This window comes from Fundulus heteroclitus, chromosome 21 (assembly GCF_011125445.2).
Source record: "Fundulus heteroclitus isolate FHET01 chromosome 21, MU-UCD_Fhet_4.1, whole genome shotgun sequence".
NCBI classification, from domain to species: domain Eukaryota; kingdom Metazoa; phylum Chordata; class Actinopteri; order Cyprinodontiformes; family Fundulidae; genus Fundulus; species Fundulus heteroclitus.
This window is the reverse complement of record NC_046381.1, coordinates 14,402,886-14,429,093: the sequence shown is the minus strand read 5'-3', so window position 1 is coordinate 14,429,093 and position 26,208 is coordinate 14,402,886. Positions and strand designations below refer to the sequence as shown.

General features: G+C 39.3%; 1 protein-coding gene across 4 annotated transcripts in view; it reads right to left on the bottom strand.

The window, feature by feature from the left end:
• arfgef1 (ADP-ribosylation factor guanine nucleotide-exchange factor 1 (brefeldin A-inhibited)) overlaps positions 1-26,208 on the bottom strand; it is an 87,936-nt gene that overhangs the window by 28,696 nt on the left and 33,032 nt on the right. Inside the window, exons 3-15 of one of the 4 annotated variants that reach the window (XM_036125324.1) lie at positions 23,473-23,629; positions 21,510-21,656; positions 20,493-20,672; positions 18,709-18,762; positions 14,292-14,649; positions 14,091-14,216; positions 12,825-13,072; positions 9,436-9,569; positions 5,958-6,192; positions 4,355-4,454; positions 3,433-3,572; positions 1,890-1,998; positions 472-480 (exon numbers count right to left, since the gene is read on the bottom strand). In XM_036125324.1, the coding sequence (XP_035981217.1) occupies positions 472-480; positions 1,890-1,998; positions 3,433-3,572; positions 4,355-4,454; positions 5,958-6,192; positions 9,436-9,569; positions 12,825-13,072; positions 14,091-14,216; positions 14,292-14,649; positions 18,709-18,762; positions 20,493-20,672; positions 21,510-21,656; positions 23,473-23,629 (1,997 nt within the window). The remainder of the gene's footprint in view (positions 1-471; positions 481-1,889; positions 1,999-3,432; positions 3,573-4,354; positions 4,455-5,957; positions 6,193-9,435; positions 9,570-12,824; positions 13,073-14,090; positions 14,217-14,291; positions 14,650-18,708; positions 18,763-20,492; positions 20,673-21,509; positions 21,657-23,472; positions 23,630-26,208) is intronic. The other 3 variants (XM_036125326.1, XM_036125325.1, XM_036125327.1) reach the window with 3 other exon arrangements.

Below are 26,208 nucleotides of genomic sequence, written 5' to 3'. Positions count from 1 at the left end.
TAACGCCAGTGTGCGCGCTCTTTCCTTGCTAGTTTCCGCTTGCTGGCTACGCATGCGCACTTCTAGTGTCTACGTATCCAGTTAGCTTCAACGTTAGCCGTCCATTATAGCTCCGCTGCTCTCACAGTAGACTTTGAACATGGCTGAGGGAAGCAAGAAGCAAAACGTGTTCATGTTTATGAGAAGAAGAGGAAGGCCTCAGTAGGAAGAAATATAACCAGAGTGGATTTTTTTTTAACACGATCCTCCCGAGGAGCAGAGGAGCGAGGTAAGACGGTGTTGCGCATGCAGAGTTATTAAAAAAAGGGACTCTGGAAAACCTCTGGAAAAAAATCACTGACTGTACCTTTAATGCAGAAAACCTACCAAAATAACAAAAAAAACTACCTGAACTACAGTCACAAAAAGGTTTAATAACTGGCTATTTTCACACACATTCTACTATCTACTCACTACTGTCCCCAGGTTTACCTGTTCTTGCTTTGAGGTTATTCAGAAAGAAGAGGATAAAGACAACAAAGCATTAAAAGAAAAGACCTGGTATGCTGTTGTAATAGAGTTCAGTTTGAAATGTAACATTTTCTCTCTCCTCTTAACAGTCCTGCACAGCCGGGTCGCATCCAGCACGGCAAACTCCACACTCAGGGTTTTAATGTGAGCTGCTGCTTGTATACTAATGAGCCATCATGGGTTTTGGCAGGGTAATATCCCTGACAGTCAACAAAGCTGCCTCTGCGGCTTGGCTCCGACAGCTTAGCCTGAGGCTGGCCTGTGGATACTTCCAGAGGCTTAAGGGATATCTTTTCAGTCCTTTCTCCAAGTTTCAGCTTCGTTTTAGTTTGGGTTCCTCCTTCAGCTAACGTCAGAAATCCTCTGCTGTGCACAAGACCCAGCCACCCGTCTCCGAGAGAGGATATGCTCCACGTGTCAGAGATTGGTGTTTCATCTCAGTTCAGTGTAAGGTATTGCCCTTTTTTGGAGTCTGAACCTCCTGGATTAGCCTCTATGAGCTGGAGCATTTCCTCACCGCCTCCTGTGGCTGGAACTGAGCCGCTGAGTGCTCGCTTTCCCCCTACATCCCTCCTTCTTCTTCCCAGTGGTCAATCCCACAGCTGACTGCAGTCATGCTGATGGGTACAAGTCTTATCGCAAACTCCTATTAACCTCAGAGGGGAACCGAGACCGATCCAGATAGATTAGGGCCAAAATCTGCTTTTAACCTTCCCTGTTTTACAGAATAATGCAGGAAAAGGCGACAATATGGAGGGTTCTGTTCAATGCGAGATAAGCATAACATTACAGAGAGCGTGTTTCCATCATTTTAAGTTAAAATTAACCATGTGTTCCTGTCCACAAAAACACTTTATCACTTTTACTGTGTTAAACCTGCATTTAGCTTCAGTTTCACCGATAATTTCCCCCCAGTTCCTCCTGTGGGAACACTCTGCAGCAACTTGACAGCTGGAGGAACAGTCTACATTTCAGGTAGTCATGTGGTCAATTGGTCCCTACATTTGTCACGGGTAAAAAGAGAAAGATGCAGCAACTCCACGCTGAATAATCCTGCTCTCCTCACCTGGAGGTGGTTGGTTCCATGCCTGCTATGTGTATTGTTGGAGCTGAAATGCTACAGGCATTCTGGAGCCATTATAAAAGCAGAAAGAGAGAGAGATTGGACCTGCAGCTTAGCTTAAAAAAAAAAAAAAAGTAGCATTTCAGCCAGGGCTGCATAATAAAGCTCAAACATATAATCACTGCGATATCAGTGTATGAAATATAAATGTGACAACTCATTATTTGAAATGCATCAACAAGCTGATGATTAAAAACGACCAAAAGAAAGATAAAGTCACACAATTTGCCTCATATTTGTCTCATAAATGACTCACCTAGGCTGGTCTGGGAGTTAGGGTTGACATACTGGTCTTTGCTCCATTCTACCATACACTTCAGGATGGACACTAGACATTCAAGGCCTTTCTTTCTCAGCGTCAGCTCCTGGAGAATAATATAAAGAAACGTAAAGAAGTGATCAGTAAAACCTTTAAAGCTACATTTATCCTGGTGGGATGGTTCAGGTTTTTTTTCAGGATGGTTAGTTAATATCTTATTTGATGTAGACAACACTTTTGGTGTCTTCATTTTGTATAAATCCAGATTAGTTGGTCCTAGACGTTGAAGCAAAAGGGCTAGTCTGAGTAGACTAGCCCTTTCTATTTTCTATTTTATGAACCAATATTCAGGAAAACTGATTATTAATGACACTGGAAACAAAAGAAACGTACAAAGAATCAAAGACGTAAGCCCTTTCACGTCAATAAATACCTGATACAAAAAGTACAGCGGGATAAAAATCATCAGTAAAACTGTGTTCACATAAACTGTTGTAATATTTTTCCTTTTTATTTTGATTTATATCAAACACTAGCTCTTGGCTTAAAATTTACATGTTTTGTTCTCACTCTGATTCACAGGGCAAGTCTAAATGCTTTCCACTTCCAACTACCGTTTAAATAATTATCAACTTCTGAGTATCTCAGGCTACATTCGCACTGCAGGGAAATGCGACCTAAATCCAATCTTTATGCCCGTATGCGAGACTTTTTCATGGCAGTGTAAAAACAGGAAAATTGCGATCTTTTTACCCCAAAAAAAAATCAGAATGTGGTACTAATTTGGATATGTAGAGGGCAGTTTTCAGAACGTTTGCAGTCTGACCGGTCATGTCGCATTTCGTCTGTCTTTATGTCACTGTCCTGGCTCTCACTACATATCCACACAGACTTTTCTACAGCAGTAGCAGTCACGGCTCCAATAAAGATCATCGTTAATAGCTGTGCTGTTTTCTTATTACCTTTTTTTCTTCTTGATGTGGTCTTAATATTAATGCCTTCCATTGCTCAACAACTTCGTAATAACACAGACACGGCAGTATCAACTATAAGGTTTTTCTTTTTGGAACTAAGCTTTATTGAATGCTTCTAGTAACAATTACATCCATTATTACATACGTAAACAGAGCGCTGCTGTGTGACGTCTACTTCCTCCTTCGGTGCATCTGGGTTGCGAATTGCTCAGTCAGAAATCTGATGGCTGTTTTATTTAATTAGTAGAATGAATGACCAGGCAAACAAATTGGATTCAAGCAAAAAAATCAGAATTGAGCCTCAAGACCTGCAGTGTGAAGGTAGCCTTACTGCCCGATGGAGATATGACGAAGTTTTAAAAGTTCATAAAACAGCGTTTGAATAAACCGCCTTGACGTTTTTTAGTATTTGTAGAAATCCACATTGGTCTTGGCTTCTCTCTAATTAGTCAGCTTTACTCCCTGATACCAACTAATCCGGATTTATAATAAATGAATCCTGAACGATCCCTTTATAGCAAGCTCAGAATGAAAGAAGAACATGAGAAATTTAAAAGAGGAGTCACCTGTTGGGGAGTTGTGCCGAGCTCGTGGCCTCCGCGGCCCTGGGCTATTTTTGACAGGTCGTTGACCAAGCGTTCAAAGATGTTAGCAGCATTCAAGTCACAGTCGTAGTTCACGTAGATGTCCACAACGCTCTGGGCATCTGAATAAGAATAAATGGAGAGTTTGGTCACACTTCTGATATAAAGCCAGACAAAACCATCAAAATAACTCCTTATATGGAGTTTGCTCCAAAGACGGCAACATTTAAAACAGTTCTTGTTTCAAAACTCAAAATATTTCTGTCACACCTTTTAAATCGTTTAAATTTCTTTAAAAAGGAGATGGGAGAAATCTCCGGCTGTATGCCAAACAAGGCAAGCTTATTTTATAAAGCACTTTTCAGTACAATTTAAAGTCCTGGAGTATCTAGTAACAGAGTGCCGCCCCTCCCCCACCTGTTGCTGCCCAGTACTACTCAGTTGGACAAAAAAAAGGATACCAGACTTTACCGAATAAGAAAAACTAGGCTTCTATGTTTTTATTTCTATAAGTAAAAATCAAAATAAAACATTTTAAAATAAATGATATAGATAGATAGATAGATAGATAGATAGATAGATAGATAGATAGATGTTGTATTAATCAACAGCTTATTTTATTTTCACAGTAGCAGAAAATTTTGTTTCTTTTTCACTATAAATAAAATAAATTTGACCATGTGACTGATTTCATCTTAATTTCGTTTGTGTGAATACAATGATAATATAATACAAGCATAAGAATTAGGTAATCTTTCATGAATACCCGATTCTAATCAATAAATTAAAGTGCATTTGATTCATTTATAAAGTTCTTACATATTAAGTATTTATTATTGAACTAATATTTACTAATGATGTAGCAGTAGAAAAATAAAGAAAGAAAAAAAGAAGAGGAGCAAACCTGCACATATTCTGGTGAGTGTTTGTATGACCATCCACTTATGGTCATAAGAGCTTGTGGACGTCTCAAGTATGTACAGGAAAATCTCTTTGAAGAAGACCTGCAGAAACAGAGAGAAAGTCCACATCGCATTTTAAAAACAGCAGCCCTAGAAAAGGAGCTGTCGCAACTCGTCATTGCAAAACAAGGTATTCAGTATTAGGGATATAATTTGGCCATGGAGGAATAAACGTCTGCCGAAAATGTCAGTGATTTCAAATATTTATGAGCCAAAACTTGATAAGCTGCAAATTTGTAAGAAACCAAAAAAAATGTTCCATGATTAAAGGCAGACATTTAAAATATTAAAACCAGGGCAATTTCTGCAATTTCTGACATTGGAAAATCAAAAACCTGCAAGATAGAACCTCTTAAATTAATCAGATAAAGACTCGGAAGTCCACTGAGATTATAAAGTCAGACATTTTCAACAAAAAAAAAACATGCCAGAAGTCATTTAAATTCAAAATGGTGACTTTATGAGACGCAGATCTGGATATATCCAAAGTGTACGTGGTAGATCTGGGATCTTCCTGCAACATTTTTGTTGCAAATGTTTGGCTTTTTAATGTTTGTTCTGACTTTACAATGTCAAACATCTGAGTTTATACACTGTAAATGTATGCCTTTAATTATGGAAAATTATCCACATGTTCGTGAAAATTCTGGGCTTTTGGTCATTAGACAAAAATGCAAATTTTTCTGAAATATATGAAATTAATTTAGACATCTCTGAATTTTTTGGTGAAAATGTACTCCTCCATGGCCACATTTTTTCCGTCTGTTTACTAGGGCCAAAACAGTCGATTTTAGCTGAAGGCTACATTTTTTAATAATGTGAGCTGATTGGCTGAGATGGAAGAGCAACAGCCTCACCAAGGCCTGCTTGTGTCATGTCCCAGATGCTTTTAGAAATACTGCCAAAATCATAATAGGAGGTGGTGTTTTTTTTATATTACACTTATTAAATTACTCAATTTCTCTCAACACATCCAACAACTAAGTATTGAAGCAACTGAATGATGCCTTTTCTCCCTTTTTTGCAGAAAATGATCAATATACTTATCCTTTTTTGTTCTATTATAGTTTCAATAAAATCTTTTTAAATCATAAGCTTATACTTTGATGAACTAAAACGGTCGTAGCACATCGAGAACCTTGCATCAACTTTTCACAAGGTTTTATGATTTAACAGAAGGTACAAAAGGCCTTTTGGGCAGCTTTTTCTTTTTAGGTGTTAAATTTGTACATTTATTAAGTAAATGCTTATTTTGTTTCCTTTAGTTAAGTTTTTAGAATCTATATGAAATTTTGTACATAGAATATCATACAAATGCCCAATTTAGGATTTAGGATTTCCGAAACTATTGAGATAGCTTGACTTCAAAGTTTTTCACTGTGAGCCCCATAAATTCAAACTAAACATTCCTAGTTTAGGAAATTTAAACTTGAATAGATTTTCCATAGATTGATTTTATCTTACAGATCAAATCACTTGGTTATCTGAGCTGTCAGCAGAAGTTGCAATAGACAGAAACCAAATGAGCAAAAGCAAACATATTACCTCGATTTGCATCTTGAGGTGGGTCTTAAAGTGGGAGAGAAGAGTGAGGAAGATGGAGAGAGAAAGCTCGAAGACTTCAGGCACAGAGGAGACGCCGTTCTTGGACAGCGCCACGCACAAATACTGCTTGATGGCGTTGATGAACATCTCATTGGTCTTGAAGATGGGCCCGGCGTTCTGCAGGATGGACAGCAGAAGCTGGAGAGACAACACCTTCGACCGCAGCTCGTGGGACCTGAGGCAGCCAGAAGAAGAGCTTTGTTAGTAACTTTATTTATGAGAAGGATTCGGACGTTTATAAGGTTAAAACATTCAAATGAATGTTAAAAAAGGAGATAATAAAGAGCAACGCTGAAATTAGTTCACACAAATGTGATATCTGTCTGCTACAGTCTCTTTGAAAGTCACTGATGATTTGACTGATTCAATGTCTCTGTCTTTCTTTCTTTTTTTTACAGAACAAAACCTAAAAAAAATGTGCTCTACGTTTGGATTCTGCCCCCAAAATGTGGCAAAACCTGCTTTCACTGCAGCTGCAAGGATTCTTCATGTCAAAATAGCTGAAGTTCATCCAGACTTGATGAGGAGCAGGCGTAAAAAAACTAATTTTCAAAAGGTTTCATAGATTCAAACTCATATTTAGATCTGGAAACTGGCCGTGGCATTTTAACACATGACTATGCTTTGGCCTAAACCTTTCCCCTACAGCTCTGGCTGCATGTTTATAATCTGCTGGAAGGTGAACCACCACCCACGTCTCAAGTCTTTTGCAGCCTTCAACAGGTTCCTGTCAAGGATTTTTAATTTAATTTTAATTATATAGCACCAATTCACAACACGTCATCTCAAGGCGCTTTACAAAGTCAAATGTAATCAAATCATGCAGACAGATTGGTCAAAAAGTTTCCTATCTAAAGGAAATCCAGTAGATTGCATCAAGTCTTGACAAGCAGCATTCACTCCTCATGAAAGAGCGTAGAGCCACAGGGAGAGTCGTCTGCACTGTTGATGGCTTTGCAGCAATCCCTCATACTAAGCATGCACAAAGCGACAGTGGAGAGGAAAACTCTCCTCTAACAGGGAGGAAAACCTCCTGCAGAACCAGGCTCAGCGTGAACGATCATCTGTCTCTACCGACTGGGGGTTAGAGAAGACAGAGCAGAGGCACAAAAAAAGCACATAAGCATTGACCCAGGAATCCTTTCTATGTTATATGGTAATAGCAGATGATCTTCCCCTCATGATGGCCCTGTATTTAGCTCCATCCGTCTTCCCTCAACTCTAACCGACTTCCCTGCCCCTGCTGATAAAATGCATTCCCACAGCATGATGCGACCTCCACCGTACCCCACTATGGGGGTGCTATGCAGTCTCATCGTTTTGTCCCAGATGCCCTTTTACCAGCTGGTCAAAAAGTTCAGTTTTCCACAGTCTTGCTGTAACCACTGCATGGTTTCTCTCTGCCTTTATTCCAAGAAGGTCAGATTTATGGAGGACATGACCCGTAGTTTTCCTCTGGGCAAATTCCCTTAGTTGTGAGATGTTTTCTCTTGCCTGCTTAAGGCTTCTCCTTGCCCCGTCAGCTTTAGTGAACGGCCAAGTAGGTTTTCATCTGTCACGTTCTCGTTCTGTTTTCAGCGGTGCTGCCTGAAATGGCCAAAGCTTGGGATTATTGTTTTATAACCTAACCCTGATTTATAGTCCACAGCTTCATCCCAAATGTATCTTCTGTGTGCCTTGCTCTTTATAACTCAAAACAATGTCCTTGGAGGGGATTTAAAACTAACTACATAGCGACGGCGCATTAAAATTTGTGTCCTCAGCAGAGAGAAAATGTTCAGGAGCCTCTGCCTCCATTTGTCTAATTTTTCTCTAGCATAAGTGGCAAGGAAAGAAACAACTGCATTTTTAATAAATAGCTTAAACTCCTCGACTTTAAAAGCAGAGTTTAACTGCTTCTTTGCAATGCTTCACCTTCTATTTCTTCTGTTTCTAGGAAACACGAGGCTTAAAACACCAACACAAAAACAACATCCTTTAACTTTAAGTAATTTGTTGGATGAGAGCCAATTTCAGTTCAAGATTACATACAATTTCATTCAGGTTCCTATACTTGGTACTAGTAAAGAAACAAATAGCAAACAGCAATTGTATGTGAGGGGGAAAAAAATCCCTTCTATGGCGGTGATGAGGACCAGAAGATCTATAGTGAAGCAGTTCGGACTGAAATGTTACAAAAAGAGGCTTTTGACAGCATTTATGTGGGTATGTGGTAATGGAAACATCTGAAGCATTAGAAAATACAGATGCAACCTTCACATTCTCTGTATGTATGTCATCGCCAACCACCTTTGAAAGTGAAAATCCATTTGAACAGACAAAGCAGAAAAGCTGAAAATAAAAGAAAAAAGGCAATGACTAAGAATAAATTGGATGAACTCTTAGAGAAAACTAGTGCAACATTTAGACGTGAAGACAGAAGCTCAGATGTGATCGCAGACACCAATCCAGATTAATTGGCTGCAGACACTGCATCTGTAAAGCGCTGTGCGTCATTTCGTTCAGGTGTGACAAAGTGAGCTATCTGGCCAATAAACCTTATTAGAAGAGTAAAGTTTTCTGTCTGATACAGACAGAACATCAGCCTTCAAGGCCACCCACACACACGCAGTTTACACACCCCATTACAACTGAGACGTGAGCTACAGCTGTTCAGAAACCAGCTTGGATTCTATTTGTTTGATATAAATTTACAGAAATTAAGATTCAATTAGTTTTAAAAAAAACTAATAAAAAGGGAAAAGTCAGAATGGAGTTTTAGATACAAGCTAGAGGCAGTAAATCCAGTTTCCACAGAATACAATCATATTTCCCCTGAGAGACGGAAGGTCAGAAGAAACACTAAATCGGAGGAAAAAAATCATTCATTTTGCATTTGAAGTGCTTTGAAAAAAAGGAGGAAGGACTAAAAGGGCTCCTGTGCTTCGTGAAAGAAGGAAGTGATTCAGAAAAATGCTGATTGATGTCTCATCGCCTCCATAACCAAATGAGAAAAAACACTACAATAAGAGCAATCCTTGTTTTAAACCGCGACTCACAATGTCCGCAGTCAAACCTGCAGCTTAGAAAATAAAAAACGAGGCTTTTTCATGCAGCCTCTGCTAGGAATACAATCACAAACGACTCTGAGCAATTCATGCAAGTAAGATTTTAACTCTCAGATTTGAAGCAGTTTATAATAAAAGCCGGCGAGATGATAGACCCACCATCTAAATGGACTAGAGGTCACTATTGGATGCTGATTAACAATTAATCAGTTACACAAACTAGGAAAAACAAATAAAAACAAGTCCAACACAATAAAATGTCAGTTTTACTTATGATTTGGGTATCATAAATATATTTTGCAAGGCATGTCTTTCACAATGATTTTTTTCCCCCCTTCTTAATTGTATAAAAAAAAAAACTAAAATCTTACTTTGGATCAGGCGGTCCGTCTGACAGCGGCTTCATCGACAGCTTGCAGAGAGAGCGAAAGACGAGAAACGCGTCCTTCTGGAGGATGTGGGAGAACTTTGCGCCTGGCGGCTGCCCGGCTGCTGCTCCCGATTCCTACAGAAATATATATATTAAAAAAAAAAACTTCTTGTGTCAGAGCTTTGATCTTCTAGACCAGGGGTGTCAAACTCATTTCTATATAGGGCCACTTTGGTGTCATGAAGTCATTAAAAGGGCCGGTTGCACGTGTATAGAAGATACTTTTCATTTCATAATTTCATTCCAGTTCACATAGAAGTATAAAAAATGCACAGTAACATAAAAGTAGCAACCTTAGGCCCAGTTTATACAGTTTATCTGCAAAAAAAGTTGATATTGGGGTGAGTTACACTTACAGGAGGCACAGATTTAGCCACTTTATACACTTTAAAAGGATATATGCCTCTACTTTATGACATGATGCCTTTTTTTTTTGGCTCTTGAGGGCCTGATTATTTACCTTGACGGGCCGGATTCAGCCCGTGGGCCTTGAGTTTGACACCTGTGTTCTAGACTATTTAACACCATCAGTACATAACTGAAGACCTACAGATCAATAGGATTTAAAAAAAAATAAAAATACTATTACTATTACAATTACGCTGACCTGCAAAGGTCACATAGAGCTGAATGAAGAGGAGGATTTCTTAATAGGAAACATACGTTACCTTTAAAAGGTGTTTTTTTTTTTATCTCTTGAACCATTTCCACATCATGTGTCAATAAACCATTCAAATACCATTCTAATGGCTGATTCTGCTTTGATTTAAAATATTACTTTATAGCTCCGGCTGTGTTCAGGGTCCTTGTTCTACGGCAGGTCTCCAACATGGGGGCCATGTGAGGACCACATGTGGCGCCCGTGAGCCTGTTCTAAAAACAGCACAACCAGCCAGTAAGCTGCGTCTAAAACTTTATTTCATTCTGTTCCTCTTCCTGTTTATTCACACTTGCATTTATATAGATTTAGAATAACATATATAACAAACCGTGAAAACTATGTTCATTTTACATAAAGTTCAAATGAGCTCTGACTCTTCTAGTTCTAGCAGGTAGCCCTTCGTATGACAACAACAATGAAGTAGCTCTCAGTTTTGCTCTATGGGAAGGGAAACCTGGGTTACCCCTGAATTTAACTCCATTTGTCTTTCCATCAGTTTTCCTGTATCTGCTGAACAAAGGCATCTCCACGGCATGATGCAGGGGACGTGAAGCGCAGTCGGCAAACAAGTTTATCTGGGTCTAACCTGTTCTTCCACATGTTTGCCATGACCTCTACATGGCTTTAAGAAAACTACAAACAGAATTTCTTATGGTTTTCTTCTTGTGGCTCTACAATAAACGCTGAATTTTAGGACCACTGTCCTGCCAACAGATTCTTCCACTTCCTCCACGGCTGCTTCTCCCATTATCGCTCTCCTTGCCCAGCCTGTCGGTTCAGGTTGGCGGCCAGGCCTCGGTGGGTTTGCAGCTCTGTCACAGTCCAGTTCCAGATGGATTAAACAAAAATCTAAGAGATGACCAAAGCTGGGGATATCATTTTATAACCTAAAGCTGCTTTAAAATTCTCCACAGCTTCTCCAAGTTTCAATTACAAACAGGTGGACTCTTAAGAAATTAGGCATCCCCTTAAGGCAACTGGATGCACTGAATTTTATTTAGGAACATTAAAGGTACTGGGAGCTAATAAAATGCAATATATATGTATATATTTCTCCAAGTAAAATGTTGAAAACTGTGAATTATTTTCTTTTCATTTCAGAATTATGGCCCAACTTATACCTTGTGTTGATCTATAACAAACTCTAGGTGAAATACAGCAGATTTAAGCGGTCTTGATGGCTGTAGTGTGACTAAATGTTAAAAGGTTCAAAAAAATTATATATTATATTATATATATATATTATAGTATAGTATTTGGAGTATATTAAATATTTTACAGTCTTTAACAATAGACTTAGTAATTTTCTTTAACAGATGCTATGCAGTCATTTAACTTTTAAGGAATTATTCAGAAATGTGTAAAAGGAGAGAATCTGCACAGAGTATTTAATCATTTGCATAAGATTTGACTGGTAATCAACGATTACAGGTAATTTAAATGTTTATACAGATGTTCTATTACTGTAACATCTCATATTAAAGCAAAAATATGTGAAAATTTTAATTCCCGAAGAAACGCATTGCACTTGGGAGGATCTAATCGTACTGTAACAATGTAGTTGATATAAACTGGATTTAATATTCTCATCACATGTCCTTAAACCAGCTAAATTCCCACTGAACGTCAAATCCACAGAGAACGATGTTACAAAACATCCCAGCGCATGATAGCAGGAAAACTCACGACAGCTAAAGTGCAGTCGCAGTGCAAATGTTTTTTTTTTTTTATAAGTTATTTTATTTTATTCATTCAGAAACTTGCAGGAGGACGGCTCAGGCAGCTCAGTTATTTATTCATTAACCAGGCGCATCAGATTCCTCTGATTAGCTAACAGGGAAATTAGCAGATGCAAGAAACACACGCCTGTTTGGCACTGGCCCAAAAAAAAAAAAAAAAGAAAGTCCAGAGTCCGCCTTTGTTGAACATGAAATAATTCACTCTGGCTGAACTTTGACTTCACAACAGCTTATGGAAAAGCACCAGAGAAGATTTCAGACCCGTTTAGGTGTTGGAGATTAAAGGAAGTTTCAGGAAGTTAAGCACAATTTAGTGCAAACTTAAGACCAATGAGAATTACACCAGTAACTTTACAAAGTAAACCTCATAATCTACATCTTAGCCTGATTTTAACTCCATAACTTAAGCAGGTAATGTTTCCCTTTACTTATTTAAGGTGTGTTTCAGCTCCTGCACGTGACTCCGATGCTTTTACACATATAGGTTACAAACAACACACTCCCAGGCTTCATTACAACAGGTCTCAGCCAACAATTTAAAAAAATATTAACTTTATGAAAAAGGAGATACTAGTTAATTACTAACAAGAACGTTTATTTCTCTAAACAAAGTAGAAAGGCCAGTTATTTGTTTTTGGAGAACACTTTTCACGGGTTTAAAGGGAAGCTATAGCCACATGCTGCTTTTAACGGGGCTCTTAGGTGCCAACAGTGCTACAATCTAAGAAATAAATCAAAATAATAATACGATCGCTGGAACATAAACTGTGTAGTTTTTCCAGAACATAAGGTGTCGATAGAATAAGAAACATGAAGAAATTTCCAAATTTAGGACTTAGCTAGAGAGTCTCTTAAACGTAAAACTTCAAGACTGATTCAGACCCTCGGAAACCGGTTCTGAAACATCGCTCTGCTGTGTTACTTCCTCACCTGAGTGTCGGTGGAGGAGACGGACAGTCTGTCGTCAGGCAACGAGGGCGTAAAGCTAGCAGAAATAGGCGTGCCGGGAATGCCGTTTGCGTGGACGTGCTCGCTGTCGCTCCCCACCGTTCCCTCATCCTCCATCGAGCTCTGGGTGCCCTCAGTCGCTGCGTCGGTCGGCGGCGACTCTGCCGGCTCGCCCTCGCCGGTTGACTCCTTGGTGTCGGAGCAGAGGTTTGTTGGGTCCAGGCAGTGGCCTGCAGTCACAATAAGTGGAGGAGGAGATGGTTAAAATTGTTCTCTTAGAAGACAGCAGCGTGACGCAACCTGGACAAAGCAGACTCAGCCAAGCCGAAACGCAGCGCCATTATCTAAGAATTAAGCCTGTCTCTTATAATAGTGATGTTTTTCTTAAAGGTATACTATGCAACCGGGGTTGATTTTCCAGCGAGGCTCCCCACAGAGGGCGAAAGTAAAAGTGCACTGTCGTAAAGATGCTCAGCTGTTCTGGTTTCTCGTCAAGCCAGGCGCGGTTGTTTTGAGTTTAGCAGACAGGCGAACGCAACGAAAAGTGGAAAAAACGGCAGTACAAACAATGACTAACACAGTGAAAGTATGAACATCAGGGTTTCCTGCAGCGCTATCTTGGCGAGGCGGCCGCCTCACCAAACTCACGCTACCGCCTCGCCAACATAAAAAAAAAAAAAAACTTGATATGCTTGCATGTTTATTTGACGTTAACACGCGGTTCTTTGTTGTTGCTTTTGCGCGTGCATATAGTGAATGGCAGGGCAAAAACACATGGAGTTCTCGCCGTAAAGCGAGACTTCTGTGTGTGCGGGCCGAGAGCTCTTGCAATTGCAAGTGCGGTATTTCCCCCACAGACCACCAGGGCGGCCGAGAAAACCTTTGTTTGACCTGAAATGACTCATTTAATCATCCAAAACGGTATGGAACACATTAATTAACTGAAAAATGTTGCATAGTATGCCTTTAAGAGCAGCCCTGCTATTATTATGATTACATGTGTTTAAATTGTCTTTAACCGGCAAACACACAGCGTTTTAGTTCAATAGTAAAAAAAAAGAATCCTAGCAGGGCTGGTAGATACAGAAAAAAAAAAAAAGACTATCGATAAAACAGAAATCATATTGATAGATATCGATAATTATCAACAAATTCAAAATATACATTATAAGTACAGGCCTGGTGGTTTTATGCTGCAGCATTGAAGAAGCTGCCGTGAACATGGAGTAGCCTGGGCGCACGTCTCACCTCCAGCCACGGTGTTGACCACCTCCTGCAGAATGCTCTGGACAATTTCCTGGGCTTTCTCCTCATAGTTTGGGCTTTCCTCATCCTCTACCTCGCCTGCCGCTTCACGCCGTTTGGCCGCTGCATCTGAGCAAATCACACAAACACAGTTAGGAGTCTTTCATCTGGTCTTTATACGCGTTTTTATGTAAGAAGTCTCACTTTGTACTGCGGCGGTGGCTTGGTCTGCCTCGGTCTGCTCGTTCTCAGCCGTGCAGAACTCAGAGCCGTTCTCGGGATCCGGGTTCTCGTCGGGGGCCGGCTGCTCTCCCTGCTCCTCCCGCTCCCTGGGCGCAGACCTGTTGCTGGACTCCGGGGCCGGCGTCGAAGGGGTGGACGGGGTGGAGGGGGAGGCGATGCTGGGGGTCGCGGGGCTGATGGGGCCGTTGGCCTCCTGGGTCGGACCCTTGCCTGGTGGGTGAACTTGACTCTGGAGCTGGGGGGATTCTGGCTCGGTGTGCTGGGTGACGGGGGAGTGTTGCCGGTGCCGCTCTCTCTCCAGCTGCTTGGCTTCCTGCAGCTGACAGACAGGACAGCAGGCCAGAAAATAAAGGAAAAATAAAGAAGAACAGACACAAATAGACAGAAGAATCTTCATTAGAGAGCAGCACGGATTAGAAACATCAGTAGGAAAACGTTACTCAAGATCAACCTGTCTGTCTTTCCCGTGACACTGAGCTCACAGCTGAGCCCCCCCCCCCCCTTACACTTAGCGTGTCAGCATACATCTGCTGTGTGTCCGCATGGGAATGCACAAAAATATGCTGAGAGAAAAAAACGGCATGCTACTCAAGCAGCAATGAGACAAACAAAGTGAATCACTTCATGCTGGCCGGTGTGTGTCGGGTCCATTTAAGTTCTCTGCTGGCAGAAAGCCGTTCTGTAGGGAAAAAAAAATAATTACACGCCTGGTTCTCACAGAGCAGACGGCCTGCTGGACTTGGTTACATTTGGCTTTTTTGGGACTATTTTTCAAAACTGCTGAAGTTAAGCAGATGTTGTAAAGTAGTTCTTTACATTTATCAACTTGTTTGTTCTGACTGAAGGTAATAGTAATGTTTTGGACTGGGGATGGGGCGATATGGGCTTTAATCAGGATATTTTTAGGGATAATGATAAAAGTTACGCTCAAAGTATTAAAAATACAAATTTTTGGCTATAAGGCTTTACTATCAGAGCCCCATTAACACAAATATTACTAAATAAATAGAAGGTACACATTATAAATTAGCCCTCCTCCATACGACAGATGAACTAGTGCGATTGTATCTTAAATTAAAATGCAATATACCAACAGTAATCGCCATATGTTGCTATTTAGATGTTCTTATCAAACCAGCATATTTTTTGTTTTTTATAATTATGTTTTTTTTTTTTTTTTTTTTTTTTACAATCCTAGCCATGTAGCCATTTTGGGTTTTTCATACATCAGAGTTTTGTGGTATAATTAATTGCTTTACTTAATTGCCAAAATCCTAATTTCTTGGTTACAATAAATTATACAATCCCGAATTCAGACTGGAGCTATAGATTAGGGTGATGGCAAGGAGGCTTTCCAAACTCAAAAGACTTGGAGCTCATCACCAGAGATACATTTTAAAAATACCAGTGAAAATTTGTAAAAAGGCTGGCCAGCAATTGTAAGAAGGGTTCAATTGCTGTAATGCTGATAATTTTCCATTGATTATGATAAAATAAAGCATTTTTTTGATTAATGTAAAACAAAAAAGGATAAACGTTTTTTTTGTAAACTGATGCCACTTTCCCATGTTTTATTATCTTTTGAGAGATGCCAGAGTCATTAACCATCAGAAACTAACCTATTCTTTGAATGACAATAATATTAACTCTACATCTGTCAGGGGTGTGAATAAGTAGCATCTGTGCTACTAGACAACATTTTAATGCAAAAATCAACTTTTAATACAGTGAAAAAGAACACTAAAGCAGTGCAAATCTTCTCAACAAACTTAAAATACACGCTTAGCAATCCATGTGCATTTGTAGATTTGCAGAGACTATTAAGATAAAAAGGGAAAATCACACACGCAGAGTTGACCGAGGCAGGAAGCTGGGAGAGACTTTTGAAAATGTAGATAAAGTGACATGTTCACAAATTCACACTGAAATGGGAAGATTTAAGGATCCAGTGAGACATTTACATACACTCACCATGGGTTATTTCTTATTGTCTAAAGCCACGTTTCAAACTGTGCAATTATTTTACATATTGGGCAAAATCTCAATTTTCAATGAGTTGACGGGAAAACCAGTTGATGATCTCAAGCAACGTCAGAAACTTCTAGAGGAAATGATGCAGTGTGATTCCTGTTGTGACAGGCGTCCTATTATAAAGTATTTCTCCTCAAACCAGCCATGAGCTCTTCCACAGCTGCTTCCATCCCTTCCTCTCCAATATGGAGGCGGTAAAATTACCCTGCTGTCCATTCACTGTGGCACCAACATCTCCATTAGATCTTTGCGACGTGATTCTGCCGCGGGAACCAGACCTTCTCCGTCGTACAGAGACCGGCTGCTTTCAGCATTTTATATTGAGCAGGCACAGCGTGACACGTTCAAACTTGAAAGATACTCGACGATGCATGCAGGGCTTTATGTTGTTCGTTTTTTGGCTTTCAAGGATACATTTGATCTGTTCTTTTTTTTTTAAGGTGGGATGATATGTTCAATCATTGCTCTTGGGAAAAAGTGTTTAATTATCCTTCACATGTTATCTTATGGGCTGCATCACTGATTCTACTTTTTATGCCAACAAACGATAACAAGTTTTAGTCTAGTGTTTTTTTTTTCTGTAGTTCCAACATGCTCAAAGCTGTACACGCAGAGTGAAATGTTGTATACACAATCCCCTCATATTTGATTAGATTTATTTAAAATGTGTTTTATGGCTTTTAAGTTTACTCCATAAATCAAGCTGAGATCACATCATTAGGAAAACAGAAATTTACATAGTTGAACATTGCAATTAGGGCTGGGCAATATATCGAGACTTTGAAAATATGGACATTTTAAAAAAAAATAGATATAAGATCAGACTATATTGTTTATATCGAGATGGCCTATGTTGTGTTGTAATTATACTTTTATTTATTCCAGTAGGTTAATTTTCAGCTGTTTCTCATATTTAGCTACAGCTGTTTGTTAAAAAATGTGCCTATGATATATTTGGTATAAAGTTTTATTTTCAGAGATGCCTTTTAAAATTACTGTATGAAAAGAAAAACAGATACATTTTGGTATTCAGCCTAAAAATACAGAGATATTATTTTTGGTCCATTTTGCCCAGCCCTAATAGCAATCAAGATATCGATTTCGCCAATTGTTATTTAACTCTTTTTTTAATTCAGTGATTATCAGAATATTTCCACCTTGAACAACCGACAGTACATCCAAGTGGCCGAATATTTTAATGCATTTTGCAATATTGCACACTTTGAAACTTTATACGTAATTTTCTTTATTCAACTTATTGTGTTTTTAGAACAACCATTTCAGTCAGAGTTTCAAACCATCTACAAATTTCTGTTTCGACAACCATTCAACTCAAGAATTATCCAACATACATTAAAAGCCTAAAGTTAAATCAACATTCATGCCCATGATAAGTGTAAGCAAACGTCTGACCAGAAGTTTACGTAATGAAACCTGGAAATCAGAGGATCTAGTGGGGAAACAAAGACTGAGTGAAAGAATGAATGTTGCTTTTTTTTTTGATTTATCAAAAAATCTCAGAAAATCTGCTCACAAGATCATCTCCTACTGTTAAATGGCCTAATGCTTTTTTTAGTTCGGACACCAAACCCCTACCAGAAGCTGTTCCATTTTTAATTAAACAGGACCGACGCTACTGTCACATTGAAACCAGACCTAATTAATTCAACAATGCCTTTCTAAATAAGCGATTAGTATCGAACAGGAGCGGCGAACGGAGCAGACAGACGTACCGCAGGGGACAGACGAGGCAGCGCAAACAAACTAAGCTCATTATTTAAATGCCACCTCAGTCGGATAGTGAAGGCTGTGTGAGGCAGACACTGCCTGTGTGTGTGTGTGTGTGTGTGTGTGTGTGAGATCACACCATGCTGAGCTGCAGCCAGAGGGATGCGTCTACACACAGATACAGAAAGTTGATCTCCTGTGCTGCACTACAGGGTCAGTGACAAGACCTAAAGTCTGCCTTATCTCTCCATGTCTGCTTTTACTACTCTACTTTTTAACTCATTACCAGTCAAATATGCGGCACCTAAAAACTAAAAAAAAAAAAAAGAAAAAAAAAAAGACATCTGCCACTTCCTGATACAATTAAAAACTAATGTGTAAAAGCAAGATGAGCAAGAGAGGCCAGAGCAAGCAGTAAGAGTGTGCAGCATTCGTGTGCATTGTTGGAGCAAAGAAAGAGAACAAATGAGTCACGGATGGATGAGGGAGGGGGACAAAAAAAAAAAAAAAAAAAAAGAAGAAGAAGAAGAAGAAGCTGAATGCGCAAACACAGATGCACAGGGAAGAGTTGAAAGTGTTCTGATCAGGCAATGTCACGGGCAGTCCTGCACGCTTTTACCTGGCGGTCACGCTTTCTGGAGGCCAGAGACCAAGATAGCTTGTGATTTGTAAGCTATGTGTCCAAAAAGGGGGGGGAGGAGGGAGGGAAGCAGGTGAGGAGGGGGAGAAGTGTCATTCAAAAAGAAAAAGATGAGATTAGAGTAAGCTTTTTTGTTGTTGTTTTTTTGTTGATATGATAATACTGGTGCATCTCTAAACATTGGAATACCATCAAAATGTAAATTAACTTCAATAATTAAAAGAGTTTCACTCAGAGTGATACATGTCGAGTGTTTATTCCTGCTAATGTTGATACTTTTGGTTTATAGCTAATGAAACCTCAAATTCAGATCAATAAAAATGATTAAAATGTGGGCCTATGGCTAAAAAGTATGTCCATGTACTGAACAGTTAAAATATTGCGTATCTGGTCGAGCCTCCATTCGCCTAAATTACAGCATCAATGAGGCGTGGTGTGAATGGGACGAGTCAGCTTGCTTTGATGATCCCATTCAGCTCCTCTGCTCTGCTCTCAGCTTCCCCTTTATGACGATCCAAAGATTCAAACAAGCCCAGCGGTGCAATGCTATTTAAGGCAAGCGCTGAAAAGCAGACAGAAGCATGACGTGCTCCTAAAGGTTCCTGGTATATTTCTGATATTGCGTCTGGTTCAGGAGTGGCTTTATACAAGGACAGAGGCTGTAGCTCATGTCCTTGAAGCTCCAACTCCAGCCACAGTCCAAGCCTTGTGGTCCGCCCCTAAAGTCTTAAATAAGCTTTGCTTCACATTTCCTGCAAAACTGAAGCTTTCAATGTTGCTTGTGCACCTTTTCCACCACCTTTCTTCCTTCCACTCAATTTTCCATCAATATTCTTCCATACAACACACTGAACAGCTTTTCCAGCAATGACCTTTTGTACAGGGTGCTTGCTCTTTTTCCAAATTAAAATTCCAGACTTTTTCAGACTTTTTTAAAACTGATATTTTTTTTCCCCAAGACTTTAACTTTATGTACTTGTATACTTGTGTGCCTACTGCCTACTTCATTGATTGAGATTGTACAAACTGTTTATTAGAAATGTTAATTTTTATAGGCTAGTATTCAATGAACAAATGCATTATTCACAGGAAATTATGCTTTTACTGATGAAAACGTTTCAAAACATGAAAATCACAAGTACATGAATTTCACATCAAACAAGTGTTTGATTCCATTAGGCTAATACAGTACGTGACCAATTAGTAAAATTATAGTTTTATAGCCTACCTTCCTATTTCTCATTTCACAATGCCTTTGAGCATACTGTAAAATTCTACCATACATTTTTTTCACATACTTTATTAAGACTTTCACACAAAATTCAAGACTTTTCAAGGTCTGGAAAACAGTGTTTCAAAATTCCATACTTATTAAGACTTTCAAGACTTGCGCAAGCATCCTGTTTGTAGCTTGTGGAGAGGCTGGACAACTGTCAAGTGGGCAGTCTCCTCCATAATATACCGGTTAATTAAACAACTATATGAGTTTTACTAATTTTATTAATTTACATAGCAATGATATTCTGATAAACTGAGATGCACCTGTATTACGATCCAAACCGATGCTTTCTTAAAATGCTAATATAGCATGGCATCTTTAAAAATGCTGATTGTCCTACCCGATAAATAAACGTCTTTATTCATTTTAACATCAACTAGCTTCCTTTAGAGCAGATGTCAGAGACTGTGGCTCAAGAAAGAAGCTGCACTTTTAAATAAACACAACTGCAAGGAGTTTTTTTTTTTACAGCATTTGGACGTACTGCCTGATTCTCCATGCGTGCGAAGATGACGTTGAGCATCTGCGTGAGCGTGGCCTTCGCCGTCGTCTGGTTGATGAGGTTCTTGCTCGCCAGGTAGATGTTGTAACAGGTGCGGACGGCTTGCAGAATGGTACCTTCGTGGATTTCTATGTGCTGGGAGGTCACTGCTGTCAGCAGAGCCTAAAGAGAAGGACAAACAGGAGGTGTGAGATGAACGCAATCCTAATAGACTGTCTGATATTTTATTCCCCACTGGTAAATAAAAACAGACACTCCTCATGGTGAAAAGAGTGTTTATGCTGCAGGAAGAAACATCAAATTGCAGATGTAGCAGCTAAGCTTTAAAAAAAAATGACACGATAAAAATCTTTTAATTTAATTTTAAAGCTGTTCTATTTGTTTAGCCACATTGTCCTAAAACCAAATGATGCATTTGAGCAGATTTGAGATCTCAGAACTCGTCCCAAGTCAAAATTAATCTATTTTCAAGCATGTTCTTTCCACCACCTGAGTTTAACAGGTTCTTATTTATACAGTGCAGCAGCTACATCGATGATTATCATTTCACTTCTTAGCCTCAGATGGTATTTGTTTTCCTAAGACCAATAATCACTTTCCCAAAGTGATAAGTCCAATATATTCATTAAAAAAAAAACAAGTTGATCCAAATAGCAGAAGAAAAAAACAAGACAAATAAAAGAAATAAACCAGAAAATTAAAACATCATAACAAAAGAGACACTGAAGGAGCATGTCAACTCATACTGGGTCAAAGGACATTGGGAAACGATGCGTTTGTAAAAGATATATTTAAAATAAATATTAGAAATTAAATATATTCAATATCTAAAGAATATTATTTTCTTCTGGTCACGCATCGACAAAAGTGGCAAAAGTGGGTTTCAATATTTGCCTTGAGAGGAAGAAACTCAGTTAGCACAAGATGAAAGTAAAGCTAGACACGTTGAATATCTTCATAGTGAAAGGAGATAACCGAGATGGGAAAAACAGATAAAACCTTAATAATCTGTAGCTGGACGCCCTCGTCGGTCTGCGGTCCTTGAAAACAAGCACAGATGGTTTCGATAATCCTGTCGATCAGCTTCTTGCCTGGTGCTGTGCTGTCCGGAGCGCTGCCCGTCAGGTGGCCATACGCTATCAGCTTCTGCAAGTCACATAAATATGATGATACGTAAACACATATAGTAGCACAACTTGAAAAAACCCCAGAGCACAACCAGTGAAACTTGCCTTGACTTGTTCTGGAAGGAATACAAAAAATCCCACCTGCATTATTTTCTCTGTACCTCTCAGTAGGACTCAGAGCTTCCAGATATACCGTTACATACCCTCATCATTAATTTGGGGCTTTTAATGATCCATCTGAATCATTGTTTATTCTGGTGTAAAGTGATAGTACATCAATGAATTTTAAAAACAAGAATCCAGAGCAAAAATGTGATTGTGGATTTTCTATAATCTGCAAAAATGTTTAAACTTACATACTGATTCAGGATATATGCATACGGTCCACTTAACACTAAATTCAATCTCCATTAGCAAATCAAAGACAAACTATAAAATCTATGCAATCAAACAGATTTTGGCATTAAATGTCCAATAATTGTTGAGGTCGAGGCATTTCCAGAAGCTTAATTTCTGCCAGATCTATCCAACCCAAAACCAGTTTTGATGTATATTTGTGATTTTTGTCCTGTTGGGCTGCCACCATGACTTTAAAACTCAAGAGAAAAACGGTGGAAACACAGACAAGTTAAATCATTTAGATGTAGCCCTTCTTTATCACTCCACTTTGTGCATTGCACCAGTGGCAGCGAAATGACTCTCAGCATGAAGCTACCACCACCATGTTCACAGTTAATTAGTGTATTCTTGGCTTTGTATGCCTACAGGACTCACTCAAATATAGCTTATTATATTATATAGCTTAGTCTCATCTGACCATAAATCTTTTCCCCAGAAGGCGTTTGGCTCGTCCGTACAGGTTATTGCTCATTTCAGTCGATCACCTATTAGTTTACTTAAGCAGTTTCCAGTTCAAGCTAGGCCTAAGTCTTAGTGGTACCTTAGTTATTCCTAAACATCCAACCCGAATTATCTTAATATATGATAAAACTTTGATGCGGTTAGACAATGACCCCAAACACGCATCAAAACTGGTGTTGGACGAGATAAAGTGAGCATAATTTCAGATTTGTGCAATAACTCAGCTCTCAGCCCTATAGAAAATGTATGAACTGTGTGAAAAGATTAGGTCTTTACTCTCTGCACCTTTTCCAGAATTTGCCTAAAATGGATAATTTAAGTGCAGTCCCCATTAGACAATGATCCGCTTTACTTACCGGACATAATCTCCAACATTTGACATGGTATTTTTTCCCCGCATTGCAACAAAATATCAGAATACAGAGTAGATGCAGAAACGGTTGTCATCCATTGCTTTTCGTTAATTTCCTCCAAATCTTTGAATTATTTCCCCTTCCTCTTTCTCCCAGATGGCTTTTATTTAAATTGCTTAATTTAAAACTTTCTACTTCCACACACAGTTTTGAAATCAGCTTCAAACTCAAATCTGTTTCCCCACTTAGTGATTTGCTCCACTAGTGACTCAGCTCAAGGTAGCTATAAAAGCCAATTGGTCCTTCAATTCTTGGACACTACTGCTTCCTTTCCTATTATGCAGCTCCAAGAGTCTGTGCGGACCCCTTTCCAGAACAGAAATTATCCATTGTGTTTGTCCGAAAATCAGAACTGTACGCAAAACCCTGCATGAATGATCCAGGTTTCATTTTGCAACTAACTCAAACATTCAAGAGAAACACCCAACTGGGGACTTTTATCCATTTTCAAGTGAAATCCTAGTTTAGTGATGGCTTCTACATAAACACCGTGTATGTAGACTTCAGATCCAAACCAAATATGCAAACATTTTGGAGGATATTCGTCCTCCTACCACTGACCTGTAAACAGTCGAGTGAGGTGATGACGATGCGAGGACATTTGGATTGACATGCCAGCTCGAACGGCAAGAAGTACTTGTCGGCCTCGATGAAGTTCGTCTTTGATTTGATCGGCGGCAACGTGCTGGAGCCAGATTTGCCGTCTCCACTCGGCGGACTGGGAGGGGAAGATGCAGGGAAGAAAAGAAAGTGGGTAAATATGGGGGTGGGGGGAAAGAAAACACAGATCACAGAGTTCAATCTGTCAACTTGAGAAAAAGAAGAAGGGCTCAAAATCCGTCTGACACACTCGCACTTCTCCTGACATCCACGCATGGCTAACAGAGCATGAAAAATTAAGTGCCAGGGATGTTATGTTTCGCCATACAGAAGAACTGCTTCTTGTTGCAAAGCAGGAGAGAGGCATTAAGCAGGCTGAGCCCATCTGGCCGTTTTGATTCTGATTGTCACCGCGGGTTTATGACGGCAAAGCTCGTCCTGGACAAATGTTTTTGTGTCTGAAATTTTAAAGAGGAGCGACACAGACTAAAAAAACAAAAAACGTGGGCCGCTGGTTCCCTAGACACTGCCGCCACACCCACTGCACGAGCTGGGATAAGAGGAGAGCAGAGAACGGGTGGGAGCTGCAGAGGGAGGCTGAGAGGGAGGCAGACAGATACAGGGAGGAGGCTGCTTTGTTTATGTCTTGGCAGTGAAAAGAGGTGACTTCAGCCGGTTTCAGAGGGACCACCTCACAGAGTACAGCAGGGCATAATCACAGAGGGCAGTAAAATAAAAGGAGAAGAGAGGATGAGGTGGAAATTATAACGAGAGCAGCAAGATGGAACGAAAATAGGGATCCAGAGAGGAGAACACTGATCCTGGACAGGTTTCCAGCACACACACTCCCATATTATTTATATATATATATATATATATATATATATATATATATATATATATATATATATATATATATATATATATATATATATATATATATGGGTGAATGAATGGACCGATGGGTGGGTGATCTGCTGATCACAGATTATGAAGAATTACATAATGTTGACAAACTGCCACAGCAGAGAGATCATGAGATTGTCTATAAGGGACAGTCTATGCAATGCAGTTCTACGCTCTTGCCTGTGTTTAAAAATAGGTTTTAATGTTTCTAGGAGCTTCAGAGTGAAAGGTGCAACAATAAGTGTATCTGCTTTTCTGCTAACACAACTATTTATAATGCTTTTGTACCTTGCCAAGATTCAGTCCAGCATACAGCAGCCAACAAAACATCAATCGTCCCTAAAAAGGTTTGTGTTCTGCATCAACTTCAACAAACACGTCTCATTCTGGCTATTAAGAGGTTTAATTGCTCCTGTTGGCGAACCTTTTCTCATCTTTAGACAAAGCTAGTGTTTATGTTTCCCCCGAATCTAGTCGTCGTGCCAGGCTGAGTAAACTGGACTGTGGGAAGTTATTGATCCGCTTCTCTATATTTAGACAAGGTGCATTTTGTGCTTGTTTTAAGTGAAGAAATGCTAGAAAACCTTCCAGTTCAGGACTTATGGAGTTACTGGAGAAAATGTGAATAATAAACTTAAATAGTGATTCAAGGGATCTGAGAGGAAATGTCCTTTTGGGACTATTTTCACAATTCAGAACATGCAACTTCTGAAAGGAGACAGACCTTAATGGCAGATTGTGAGGTAGAACAGGCAATAATGAAGTTTGTGGGAGACTAAATAGGTTTAAGTAGTAAATCTTGTATAATACAGGAAAACAGGTACTTTTAACTATGGGCAGGTACTTATTGTACAGTGTACAACTAGAGAAAAGGCTGGTAATAGAATAAGTCTTGTAATGACAATAAACCAAAATTGAAAGTAAAGTTGCTTTTAGAGTTATCCATCAAATGTTTCCTTTAATGAATCAATAAATGCTGCTTTCAGATTTTCCAAAGCAATTATTGCCGCTCATCTCACAGTTTTGCAACGGACAGCAACTATTTCAGTGACGGGGTCGAGCAAGTTTTAGTTTAGAGCAGAATATGTATTGTGTGGGGGTCTGGCTGCACACAAGGATTGATTTGAAATGCTACACATTGTTGTGGTAATATTTTAAGTGCATTTTTCCCGTCTCTACTTTGAAATATGCATTAGCACGTCTTGATGTCTGATTGTTCTGGAGGAAAGGCAGAAAACAAAAGAGCCTTAGCTGATCAGCCATTTCTACAGAGTTCATTATTTAATATAATATAAACAGCTGATTTTTTTTATTTACACAACAATTCAACTAATCTTAATCCCATTGTTTGTATTTTATTGTGTTTTAGTTCATTTGATGTTTTTATAGGTTTATGTTTAGATATTTTATTCATTAAGATGATTAGGGTTAGGGTTAATTATTTTATTTTGCACTGACGTTTTATGTACCTCAGAGGTACTGTATAAACCTTACTAATGTAAATATTTGCCTATATATAAACCTTCATATAGCAGTGAAGATCCATTTGCTTCATAAGGATCCAGTTAGTCATTCAAACGTCTTTCTCTCTTTGTGATTTAATCCAAGCAGCTCTGATCTGTGGTCTGTCTTCTGCAAAGCGTTCTCCAGGTTCTCAGCGTTGAGGCCAGAGCAGCCGTACAACGAGGACGTTTTCACACAGGGAACCCGTCCTTAAAGAGAACAATAAGACCAGACCAACCCAGCTCTGGCTTTCCACTAGCAGAGATCTGTAATCTCATTTGAGAGGTC